General features: G+C 31.6%; 1 protein-coding gene across 28 annotated transcripts in view; it reads left to right on the forward strand.

Annotated features, from left to right (window-relative positions):
- Adgrl3 (adhesion G protein-coupled receptor L3) overlaps positions 1-13,576 on the forward strand; it is a 773,708-nt gene that overhangs the window by 464,676 nt on the left and 295,456 nt on the right. For 22 of the 28 annotated variants that reach the window (XM_021730674.3, XM_040292372.2, XM_078021326.1 and 19 more), the window contains one exon: positions 13,365-13,379. The exons of the other annotated variants lie outside the window; for them this stretch is intronic. In XM_021730674.3, coding sequence (XP_021586349.1) covers positions 13,365-13,379 — 15 coding nt within the window. The remainder of the gene's footprint in view (positions 1-13,364; positions 13,380-13,576) is intronic. 28 annotated transcript variants of the gene reach the window in all.

Raw genomic sequence — 13,576 nt, forward strand, 5'->3', positions numbered from 1 at the left:
TATTGCAGCAGAGTTAAATATTTTCTGTTTGTTTATTTGTGGAGAATGAGTGAAGAAAAGCTGCCAGATTTTTTTTAAAATAAAGATTAACAATATCCAAAGATTAAGGTCATATTACTGTTGCATTCATGTGTATACATGTGTGCGCAAGTACACACACATAGATGTAGCAGATGCCTCTACACACATATTATATCCTCCTGGCCCAACTGAGAAGAACTATTTTGTGAGCTGTCATGCCAACCTTAGTTACCCCAGTCCCACCTCAAATTTCTTTTGAGTTGTCTTTTAACATTTTTTCCTAAGAACCTCCCTAAGGTCAGTAGCCTGCCTGGCCATTCCTCCAGCCATCTGCTAGTGTATAGGGGAGTTCATATTGTAAAGGATCCTTAACCTTTAGGGAGAAGGAATCCATGTACAGTTGTTCCAGCTTCCGTCATTTTCATTAAAATTCTGGGAAATAGTCGCTACATGTCTTAGATACATGAGTAGAAATTGTTCCTCAGTGCTAACAGCAGCAACTTTACTTGTGTCCCATAGTTTGGATTTTCATCTTTTTCTGCATCTTTCTCCTTGTTTTTTCATACCTGTTTCCTGGGATCACCCCCACCCAATATTAGCTACCTGCATCAAAGTCCTTGTGTTGGGCTATACTCCAAACCAGGACACTGTCTGCCTCACATGCATGGGCTCTTTCTCATCCAGTGATGAGGTCCACAGAGCAGGGTAGAGAAGAGTGTGGCTGCGGAGTTGCTATTCAAGACCTCCGGAGACCAAGCAGAAAGCAGGTCTGATTTTATCACACAGTCACCATGTAAATATACTCAGGCAGTAGCTAAGCAGATTATAGGCAGCCACCAATGTAATGTCTGCTAACTGTCCTTGCAGGGACCAATCGAGGAGTGGGACATGGAACAAACATAGGGACTGCAACACATGGCCTCTCTCCCAGGGTGAACGGCCTGCTGCTTACAAGCCTTGCACGAGGGGAGTGGTCTGTCACTCAGATGCCCTTAATGTATGCCATGTATGCAGTACTCCATGCACTTGTCCCCACACATATAAAAATATTTGGCTATATTATATTTTAGGAGCCCGAAACATGTAGATATCATCAGTCAGTAGCTACAACTATTATTTATTGTCATTAAAATGTTATGGGCATTTATAAATCTAATTTGATAAAACATTTATCATCTTAACCACTTCTTTGAACATTAAGCATATTCCTGACCTTGTAAGAGAATAACTAAAATCTTGTTGTTCAAGTAAGATTGACAGTTTGAACCAGTTTTCTAATATCACAGAATATCTACTAATTATTAAACCTCTTATTAAGATAGTAACTGAAATGATATCTTACTCTGGATCTCCAAAGTGATAAATTTCTAATAAAACTTTTTCCTATGATTGATCCTTCAAAAGCAGGCTTTCCTGAAAGCTGTGTTCCACATAGGAAACTACTGAGGACTTCATGCAAGAGGTGATATTTCATGCAATGTGAGATGAATGAATAGGGTATTGATAAAGACAGCATTAATTGATAGATTATATATGCAAGGACACATAGGAAAATCGTATGCTTCATTCCAAGAATTGATTATTCAAAGAGTAGCCATGTAACCAACTTGCTTTTTCTTGTATGAAAGTATAACTTTATGTGTAAGAAAATAGTATATAAATTTGAAAACAAGGCTTTCATTCACATACAACTTTTCAGAAATAAAATGAAATATGTCATAATAAAAATTCTGGTATATATCCAATAAGAAATATTTTGCACTTGTGTTGGGTGTATAAAACATGTACTATCACTATTTTATAACTATGAGCATGATCTTATTTGATAAACATTATTTTTCTCCTTAAACATTATTTTGGTTGTATTATCTATGAGCATCTATTCTAACTTGGATGCTTGGCCAATTGGTCAGAATAGCTGTACAAGGACAGTTATATAAGCTATATCCATAATCATCTTCAGTGCGAGAAAAGGAGCTAGAATAGGAAGGGTTGAAGGAAGTTTTCCTTCAAAGTAAAAAAGCTTTTCCTCTGCAATAGGACTGTCAAGAGGTTGATTAACTATTCCTCCCATTTTGTTTATCCCTCAACTATCAGATTAAAAATATAGGACTATGGTTTTATGTCTCAAGGGTATTGTTCTTGCTTAGCATGCACAAGGCCATGGGTAAAATCCCCAGTACCATAAAAGTTAGATAAAATAAAAAATAAAAAAGTTTTTTATAAAGTAGAACTAAACTAAACTTACTTCTATTTTATTTAATTTTTTTCCAAATCGAAGTAAACGAGGTTTTCTGATCATTTATGTTTTCAATGGTAAATTTAAGTACCATGTCAAGCTAACATCACAAAATCCCATCAATTAACTTTAGCTATCTAGCCCTCTTTTATATTGAAAGGATTGTATGGCTTTTCTACAAAAAGTCTTAATATACCCCTCATTGACCCTTTTCTAAATATTCTCAAGTACATATATCAGAAATATATTTCTGGTCCTATTAAGCTGCTGTTTATTAAAACATTAACAAGGTAGTATTGCTGCCAGGGGGAGAAATTTATAAAAAAATTAACCTCTCTTATCTACGTTCTTGAGGTTTGCAAGATAAATATGCACTGATTTTAAATGAAAGTAAACATCAGTAAACTGGACAGATTTATTGAGTTAGCTTTGTAGCAAAATGAGTTTGCTCCATTTTCACATACTTTTTCTAGTGGTAAATGTTTTAATCTATTGATGTCATGGAGAAATGCTACATTAGCTATAAAACAGAAAGAGGGCACTGTTCAGAGACAGGACCAATAATCTGTACAGTGTAATAAACACTTTGTAAGAGTTTAATAGCCCTGAATTCAAATAGATAATATATAATTTACTAAGCTGAGAGAGAAGATTCATAAAAGAATGCCAATTCTTCCAAATGCATAAACATAATTTACAGATGATATTGAGACATCAATTTTACAAGGTTAGATAAAACTGTGCTTGAGTTAAAGAAGACAAAGCCATTCTCAATACACTCAGTACACACTCAATACACAGCAAGCCAACATTTTATATTCTGTTCTGTCTTCCATTATGTATGAGTTTGATTTTAATTTTAATTTCTGAGGAGTTAATATTTTCTGTCACAAACCTCTCTTCTCCAAAATTGATAGACTCTGTCAAATATGGACTCAACCATGATCCTAAGAATCTATGCTATATGCCTAGTGGGAGAATTGATATTAAGGAAGGACTCATGGGTTCAGATGCCATTGTTGGTGGTTAACAAATACCACCCTGATAGATCTAAGAAGCCTAAAATCTCCCTCCATACTCTGTTTCAAAACATATGAAACATATGTCATTTATTTAGTTAGAAGTAGATGCCAGATTCTGCAGTCACATAATTTTAATATAAGTGGCAAATCAGCCAAAATTTACAAGTCGAGATTTCATTCAAAATATCATATATTTGATATATTTTTAATCCATTGACTTTTGAAAAGGAGCAGTATATACAAAGGCAAGTTGCATTTTAAATCTTTTTGTTCTTTAAATTTCTTTTACATGATCATTTTATGTAGTAGGTACAACATTTGTAAAGTACTTATAGTTACATATATAAACATGAAATTAAAATTTTAGTATCAACTGTAGTCAGTTCACTAGATATCAAAATACTTTTTATTATAAGGAAGTGTATTTCATTTCATTAAAAAGTGAGAACAATTACACCTAATGATGTTATATTGTTGCTAGTTCCTTCCTGCATGCTCCCACTAGTAAATTTGTTTTTATGACCCTTCTACAGATGGCTTTTAAGGAAAAAAAAAATCGGGGCTAGTTAGTTTAAATAGACTATAAAGTATGTTGCCAGTGGTCCAGTAGATCAAAGAATAATGTGGTCATTGGTTTCATTATCTAAAACTTGCTTTCTCTAACTTGACACATTTCACTAAAACATTCAAAAAGTGAATTTGGTGAATTGCCTAGCAGATGTGGGCAGTGTATTATAGAGGGAAAACATACTTCATGTTGTTTTTCTGTTGGTTTTAATTTTTAATTTCAACTTGTCACTTTGGTTACTGAATCACATTATATATGTTTGGATGGACGCTTGCTTATTTTCTTTCTTAAATTTGACCTAGCTAATTTATGACCAAATTTTAAGGAATATTTGTTCATTCTACCAGTCTCTCTCACAGGGAGAACATAAGTTCATATGAAATGCAGGGAAGACTATGCTACCATTCTTAGAAGCATGTGATACTTGTGTCACATATTACAATATTGTAGAACTAAACCTCTTTAAGAATGCTTTGAGCTAAGAAAGTATTTTCAATCTTTGAGCTAAGAAGCAGAAACTATTCACTATCCAATTATCCATATTTGGCTAGGCCAATGGAATCAGGCCACTGAATTTTCACCAACACATTGTGATAATCACTGAAGGATAAAGAAGAAATGGAGAAACTGTAAGTAAATAGAAAGATCAGTAGAGTAGAGAGAAGGGAAGCAACAGGGGGAGGGAAGAGGGAAGGATATGGGGAAGTGCTGGAGACTGATTTAGAGCAAATTATATTTCATGCTTTTATAATCATGTCAAAATGAATCCTAATGTTACATATAACTAAAAATAACCAATAAAAATAAATTTTCCGGATTTTTGCAAACTGATTATTAAACATTTACCACAAAAGTTTAATTATATAAACTTAGAGTTAAAGAAATTATATTTAAAAAACAAAGTATAAATGGAATTATATATAAAAAATGAAAACAAATACAATAAATATATAAGGAAAATTGGGAGGATCCACCTGACATAACTGCTACTTCTACAAGTTTATCCTAAGACATGCATTTTTCTTTTGAATCAGAAAAAAAAATGTACCAAGTATCAAGTTCATGGGTGTCACTTTTTTTGGCATATTTAATTCTAGTCCTGCCTGCCTTGCACTTCTGTCAGACATAATTGATTTACATCAAATGCTGGCTTCTTGCTTTATAAATGATAAGCATGTGCCTCAAGAGAATATGGAACATGATACTGTTCTAAATGTTTCCTATCTGAAAAAAAATCTTGTGTAGATGACTATTAACAGAGATTATTTAACAAAACTGAGTATGATTCTTTAAGAATAAGCTATCGATATTTATTAATATTAACCTTAAAAAGTGTCTGTGTGTGTGTGTGTGTGTGTGTGTGTGTGTGTGTGTGTGTGTGTAAATCACAATCACATATTTGCAGTGAGACCAGAGCATCAAATAATTTTCTTGACCTGGTGAATATAATTTAGCCAATAAAACCCTAGTAGCAATCGAAAAATAATAGGAATAACTGCAACATATTTCATCCCTCAATTAATGGGTTTTTTCAACAATCCTTGCTTGCATCTGAAAGATAGTGGTTTAGAACTTGGGCTTTTGTGTCAGAAGCCTGGCACTTTATCTTGGGTCTAGCACTCATGTTTGTTTAACTTTTCTGTACCATAGTATTCTCCTTTGTAATATTGAAGGTAAAATCCTGTATACTTTAGTGCAGCAATGTGACTATTAAGTGGATAATACATGAAAGGCATTTAAACCCTTAAATTAAATGATAAGTAGCGGGATTACTTACTCAGTCCCCCAATCTATATAATAGTGACAAGAATTGCAGCAGAGTTAATGTGACTTCTCCTGGGAAAACTACATTGAACGTATTTAGTTATTAAATACGGACTATGATAAGTGAAAAAGTGTTTCTGAAGGAATGGAAATATGAGGTAGGACCTAACAATAGAGTGTGGCTTCATCAGGAGGTAAGAGGTGATGCATTCTGAACAAAGGTGGCAAAATGAGCAAATATTAGGAAATACATATTCTTATAGATTACACAAAATAAAAATATTCCATTGTGAAGAATAGGGTTAATGTTCAGAATTAATTAGATGTAAGATATGAAAAACATATAAAAATCATATTTTGGAAAACTAGAGTAATGAATCTAAAGACTTGGTGTTATTTCTATATGAATTGGCTTCCTGACCTCATCAAATACCAAAAAAATCAAATGAGTAAAGATCTTAAATCTACCTCCCAAGAGATTTGGTTGACATATATAGAATACGTTTTACATATATTTTCTTCTAAAATTTCTAAAATAAATTTTGTTCACTTTTGTTTTAGTTCTAGAAATTACATTTGTATTCTTAATATTTTCATCTTTAAATATGTTACTAATTAATACAAAATATTTTCTGTTCTTTAACTAACTATCCAATCCCAAATTGGCTGAGATATTTGGAAGGCTCTTCAAAATTCCAGAGTGTGTTGTAGCTTCTGTTTTGTTTGTTCTTTACTGAGGATTTCTCTGGGTTTTGTTGTTTCATATTTTTGCATGAAGTGAAGATAGAAACTTTAAATTCCAAGATTAATTCACAATGCTCATGTAAAGCCAGAAAGACAATATTTAATTCAATTCAATCCAATCAGAAATACAGTAACTTTGCTTCTTAACAACTTTTGTTTTTTCTCATCAATAAAATTAGGATAGCAATTTCTGTTTTCATAATACCCTGGGTTTGACTCTAGCACTGGGAAAAAAATAAAAATAAAAAACCTATTAAGTGAATCAAAAATTATTATATTACTTGTTAATTTGTTTTGATACTATGGATTGAAAAATAAATTGTAATTTGGGGTTAATATCTTAATATTCTCATTTTATTTTCTTCATTTCAAAATATTAACTGATGGGCTGGGGATGTGGCTCAAGTGGTAGCGCGCTCGCCTGGTATGCGCGGGGGCGCTGGATTCGATCCTCAGCAACACATAAAAATAAAGATATTGTGTCCACCGAAAAACTAAAAAAATAAATATTTAAAAATTCTCATTCTCTCTCTCTCTCTCAAAAAAATAAATAAATAAAAAATAAAAATTTTTTAAAAATATTAACTGAGACTAAATTATATCTAGCAAAATTTCAGCCCCAGATCCTAGAAATACTAATATAAAGTATTTACCAAATTTCTGAGATTTAGATCTAGATTCATTTTAATACCATAATTGTTATACATGAAGTAGGACACATAGAACCTTAGTAGTAAGAATTGGTCAAAAATATGTCTTACGAATAAACTGGTGACATCTTACAAATAAACTAGTGATTTTAATAAAACTATTTTGCCTCTTCTTACTTCAGCTTCTTTTGATAAGATCCCTTTCTCTGCTGTTTACTTCTATTCCTGTTTTTAATATCAGTAGACAGGTTTCCTTGAATACATTCAATAATAGCTTGTTATCGGTAAATAAATTTCCTGAAAATCCCCAGTCATTAGACTGTGTTTCCCTAAAGTAGAGATCAATTTATCCTCCATAACCTGTTTATTCTACCAAATTCACAAGTTTCTGTAGGGATAGTACCATGTGATGGCTACCCATGTGAAATCTGTTTAGTAACTCTTAGGTATTATGGTTACTTTTCTCTGTATTTGTAGCTCTAAAGGCCTTACACAAAACAGGAACTCAGTAGATATATTCAGTGGTTCTTATATATCACTATACATATGTGGTCTTATGTATAATGCAAGGTGATTCTGTGTTTGGTTTTTGTTGTGGTAGTTTAGCAACTGAAAATGCCATATACTTATTACATAGTAGTGACAAATCATTATAACAAGGGTGCATCCTTGATGAACCAAATGTAGTATTGATTTTAAGTGTCGTCCATAATAACTTTGAAAAATTATTATTTTTATTAGAGCTATTACAAATAGATTCTAAAAAGAGTCTACTAATAGCACCATTTTCTTTTAAAAGGCTAAATTAACAGTTTGAAAGGTTTAACAGATCCATCAATGGAATATAACGTTAACACAAAATAAAAGGCTTTCTCAGTTTCTGCAGCATCTATAGATATTGTATTTAAGTGTTTAAATTAGAATGTGCCTAGTGAAAGTATTTTATGAATTATTGACATTTTCAATCTACACACTCCAGGAGGAAATTCATTAGGAGGTGTTCATTTTTGAAACACATTATATGAAGCCATTGTAATACAAGGTGCTTGAGCAGCACTCTTATTCAATGATGCATGGGTGTTATTTGAAAAGCATAATTTAGAAGCTGAGCTGCAGAGATTACTCCTGTCTCTCATTAAATAAAGGCTTAGCACTTTATTTACTGAAAAAGACAGACATCTGTCAGAATTTTTGATGTGCAGTATACCAAAAAATTTAATGCACTTACAAATCTTACTGCTATTTACTGAGGAACTTCTATTTGTTTCTTGGTGAATGTAAAATGGAAGAAGAGAAAGTGTTTTCAGTTTCAGAATAATAAAAATTAGTAAGACATGAGGTGTTGAACCACAGGTTTGCTTTCACTGATAACAGAAATCATGTTTTCTTTGACCAAATATGGAACCCATTTTTTCCTTCTATTATTTTAATCCTGTGAGAGATGATTTGCATTTCTAGACTCAAGGGATGATAGTGCTAACAAGTATGTGATCTAATTCCTTTCTTTGAAAATACTGTATTTCTATTTTTTGCAAAGAAGAAACAAATATTAATTGAGATCTATGTGTTGGGTGTAGAGATAAATAAGATTATCCTTCATTTCACTGAAGATCATTAATGAGTAAGATCAAAACTTGGATTTGAATCCCAGTTCTAATACATATTATCCATATAGCCATGGTTTTTTGTGTCTCAGTTTCCTCCATTGAAAATTGAAGATAATGATAATGTCCACTTCATAAGAGTTTTGTGATGTTTAAATAGCATCAGTCTTGTATACAACACTTCAGTTCTTAATTAGTGCATATGATGACAGATATTGTGCCTACCCTCAGGGAGATTCTGCTTATATTGTGTGGTCTCCTCTTAAGTATGCTCCTTCATGGATTTAGTGATAGAATGGAAATGAAGAGCAAGAGTACAAAAATAAAAATGTGTTCTTTGAATTTACTTGTTGGTAGAATCAGCATGGAACCTTTACACACATGACAGGTCTGTGATACCTCTTAGTATTGACCTTGATCAAATCTTTTAAGCTTTTTTGAGTTGTTGTCAATTTTTATCAGATGGAAAAAATAAATGCCACATTAAATTTTTGTATGAAAAATTAAATCTGGTGAAATTTTTATGCAAGACTCATTTTTTTATAACTTATGTAGTTTGCCTTTCTACACTTCCTTAATTCGTCAGCAAGTTTCTGATAAGGGTACCCAAATGTATTTTAATAATCTAAGCCAAAAGTAACCCCAAGAATAATTCTTTTTAAAATATCATTTCAATGAAAAATCTTTTTTCTTATAAATTATTTAATATTTTATAACTATATTATGTTCTTCATAGGTGTATGTTTATATATTGCAGAAATAGAGAAGCATTATTGGATTATAAATTTCTACCTATTAGGAGCATGGATGTTGTAGATAGAAAATGTGATCTATGATTTACTGTATAGAAAAGGAAATTAAAAAGACATTTAGATGCCATTTCATGGTTCTTAGTTATGGCACTAACAATTTTCAGCATGCAAAAAGTTTATTTCTTTGCAGTTTGCAATGCAGCTTGAAAAAACTTGGCAATGAATATACATGCTCTCTGTTCCATACCTTTTTTAATTAAAGGATGCAATTCTAAAGTTTTACATGTGGTACCAAAAAAACTGGTTAGAACTGATAACATTTTAGTTTACTGAGCAATAACATAATTGGATGTTATATCTATTTTATGAACACTGAAGATTGAAGGGAAACTTTACTAGACTCTTTTTTTCTACTTTCCTCCTTTTATACAGAATAAAATTATCTTTAGTGTGAATTTGCCATTCCCTCTAACCACAGGATATAGCATATGACATTAAGTTTGACAAAGGATAACAAGGAAATCACTTTAAGGAAATATATAAACGTATTTATAGAGACTGAATGGACAACAAAAGTAGTTGCAGCAAAGAGAGAAAAGAAAACAGACTTGTTCCAAAGAGGTTTGGAAATGAACAATGACACTTATAATGTTCAGAATTCAGAATATCAGTCAAGCTATGGGATAGGAGATCCTGAAGAAGGCCCTGCCCCAGTTGTCATCATATAATTCATTAATTTGTGATCTCATTTCAGAAAGGAGAACAACAAGTATGTTAGGCCTGTATTTTTAGATCTTTGCAGGCTGTTTTATGGCAACAAATTGTTCTTGCCAGTATAATTCGCAGGACTATCTATATAATTTTTCTCCAGTTTTATGTTTAATGAGTTAGATAAATTTCTTATAAATTTCACTTTCCTTTCCATCTATTACAATATTGAAAGGCATTATGCAGATAATTCATTGCATTTTGATTTCACATGGTACAACCAGATAGTTTCACCATGTTTTACAACATTTTTCAAACATCAAGAAGCAATAATATTCACCATTATTTGTGTTATATATTTAATTCAGCCGTTATTGATTAGGGATATATTATTTGTTCGGCAGTTTTAGTTAGCTTTTTTGTCACTGTGACCAAAGACCTGATAAGAAAAACATAGAAAAGGAAGAGTCTATTTTGTCTCATGGTATCTGAAGTTCAGCTTCTTCGGGGGTGACTCCACAGTTTTAGGCACAAGTAAGACAGAACATTGTGGTGGAAGAGCACTGCAGAGAAAAGCAACTCAGGACACTGCAGTTAAGAAGCTGAAGAACTGGGCTCACCAGTGACAAATATGAACCAAAAGGCACACTTCTAATGACCTACTTCCTCCAGCCATATCCTACCTGTCTACAGTTACTTCTCAGTGAATCCAAATCAGTGAATTAATCTACTGATTAGGTTATACTTCTCATATTCACATTGTTTTACCTTGAACCTTCTTTTTCTCACACATAAACTTTTGGGGGATACCTCATATCTAAATCACAATAGGCATTACAAAGGAAATGGTGATATGCTGTTTCAAAAATCACTTTAATTTGTTGTCTCAGGGATAAGGAACATTCTAGAATCAGAATTGGATGATAGGCAATGACTGGCCAATTCTAAATGTTACTAAGCTTTTCAACGACAAATTATGTTGTCTTGCCAGTTTTTGTTATGGGAATATGATTTGTGTGCACTTGTTTCAACTTAAATTATAGGTCTGTTTTACTTCAGTCTTGAAAATAGCAAATAAAAGATAAATGAGCTACAGCCAGTCATGACATGGGCAAGACCATAATAATTTTCTCCAAAGCAGAACTGCCTAATAAATCTTAATTTTGAGTAACCAGCAAGTAACAGAGGCAAGCTCTATTTACAATAGAGCTTATGCCAATTTCTTGGAAATTAGAGTAAGGACTGAGTATTAAAAGCAAAATTCTTCCAAAAGACTGCTGAAATGATAGATGAAAGTTCTTTGAATCAAAATTTCTATTAAAATGTAAGATAATCTTTACAAAATATAATAGAAACATTATCACTACTTTTTTGTTACAAATCCTATCTTCCTCATTTTGAAGGGACAAATGTCACTCAAGAAAGTAGGATATTTGTAAATAAAAATGTCTTTAAGTTTAATGTGAAAGTAGACTAACATTCTTTGAGGGAGGGTACATTTCATGTTTTAGAGTATAAATAGCTCCGTATTTAATTTTAAAAAACATGTATCTGGAGCTACTTGAAGGAAACAAATTAATCAAACATTTTTTGTAGGTTAGTGATTGAAAAATGTGAACTGTAGGATGACTTCCCATTTCTAATCTCCACCCTCACTGTAATAGATTTGAAGTCCAAATTTTTGAGACTGTTGATTAAGTAATTTTTAAATGTGCAGGATCTTCTAGTTGTAAGTTTGAACACAGGTTAGTATTCTAGTGAAAGCATGGCATACATCTCTTAGATAACGTCTTTAACTGGTCTCTATTTAGTCAGTACAGTCACGTTTACCATGTAGTTAGTTATTCAATAAAGTATAACTGAGAATAGACTATGGCAATATAATATTTAAGTAATTTTAGAAATAGTGTTAAAAATAAGGCTTGTAAATTAGTGCGCTACAACTTTCTAGCCTAACTTTTTGTATATACAGTTTTTTTTTCTTAAAATGTGTGATATTGAGGTTTCAAAAGTCAATGACTAGAAATAAGTATGTATTGACAGTAATTGAAAACATGAGTTTAGGTCAAAGAACAAAAATCTCACCCAAATGTAATTAACCAAAACAGCATCTCTTGATTGTCTTTGAAATTTTCCTGGAGTTTTCAATATGTTTACTGTGCATAATTTATCAGTTCATCCCTTCCAGTAAAATTGCCTTAGTTTTACAATATTTATAATCTGTAATTTTCAAAGTTTTTAAAAAACCATTCTTCCTGACACTTGGACCATTTTCTTGTTGGTAACTTGTTTGTTTGTTTTTCCTCATTAGGATGCAGGCAAATTGTGTTTAAAGAGACAAATGTTTATAAGTTCAAAAAGGTGCCACTTAATGGACATTGATGAATATGTCATAATTTCTCAAAACTTTCACTGACTTATACTGATCAGTAACTTAAAAACAATAATGAAAATTAATTTTAGAAATTATAAACACTATGTGTTTGAGGACCTCACTACATTTTCATGACTTGTATATTGACTCAGTTAAGAATGTCAAAAAGGCAGAGGCAGATTTGTAAGAATTATAAGAAAAAGAATTATAAAATTGTAAGAATCTTCTGCTAATAGATATTTCTGAATGACAGTAGTTTTCCATGATAATATCAAATATTGATAAATGTGAGATAAATTTATTTAAGAAGGGTTATAAGTTCATTTATTCAGGGAAAGAGCTTCCCGGTTAATGTGTAACATTATAGAGGACATTTCACACAAGACAGATAAGCTATGAGGAGTCATAGGTTCTAGAAAACAATTGACAGAGTAGTTTCTTTTGAAGATGTCAGTTCTTCCAAAGAAACATTTTTTATTAAGATAAAAAAAGAAGACTATTATCTTAAATAATGGTACAGACTTAGTATTTATAAGTAAAAACAAACAAAATTATTTGAAAGCTTTTTGTATATATAATTGCTGACCTGCCCTTTAAAATAAAAAATATCGGTGTAATTATAAATATTGCATTTCATGTCTATCATTTGGAGTAGTATGCTTATTCAATCAGATTGATTAATTTTTGCCTATTTTTCCAAGTTTATACTGTATTTTAAAGTTTACATGATTTTTTTTAAAACTGCATTAGACAAATGGATTTTTAAACAATAAACATAATGTTTGATGAAGGAAGTATGAGTGAAATGAATTATTTACTTTCAGTTTGGAAGAGGTGAATAAAAACTGCTTGGCCAATACCGTACCATTAATCTATTCTCTTTTCTCCTTTCTCTCTTTACTTCTCTCTCTCCAATAGAAGTGGAACAAAAAGGTAATTAAATACCTTTCATAAATTATATGCTATTTATAGGCTAAGTTATTTAACAGTTTAACATTGAGCTAAAATAATTTTGTTATTAATTCTTATCTATTTTATGAAAGTTTATTTACTACTTCTGCTGCTCAACTTCACTTTAATCTGTTTTACTGACCAATGCTGGTTTGATCCTTTTATCCTAACACAGTTTA

This window comes from Ictidomys tridecemlineatus, chromosome 9 (assembly GCF_052094955.1).
Source record: "Ictidomys tridecemlineatus isolate mIctTri1 chromosome 9, mIctTri1.hap1, whole genome shotgun sequence".
Taxonomy (NCBI): Eukaryota; Metazoa; Chordata; class Mammalia; order Rodentia; family Sciuridae; genus Ictidomys; species Ictidomys tridecemlineatus.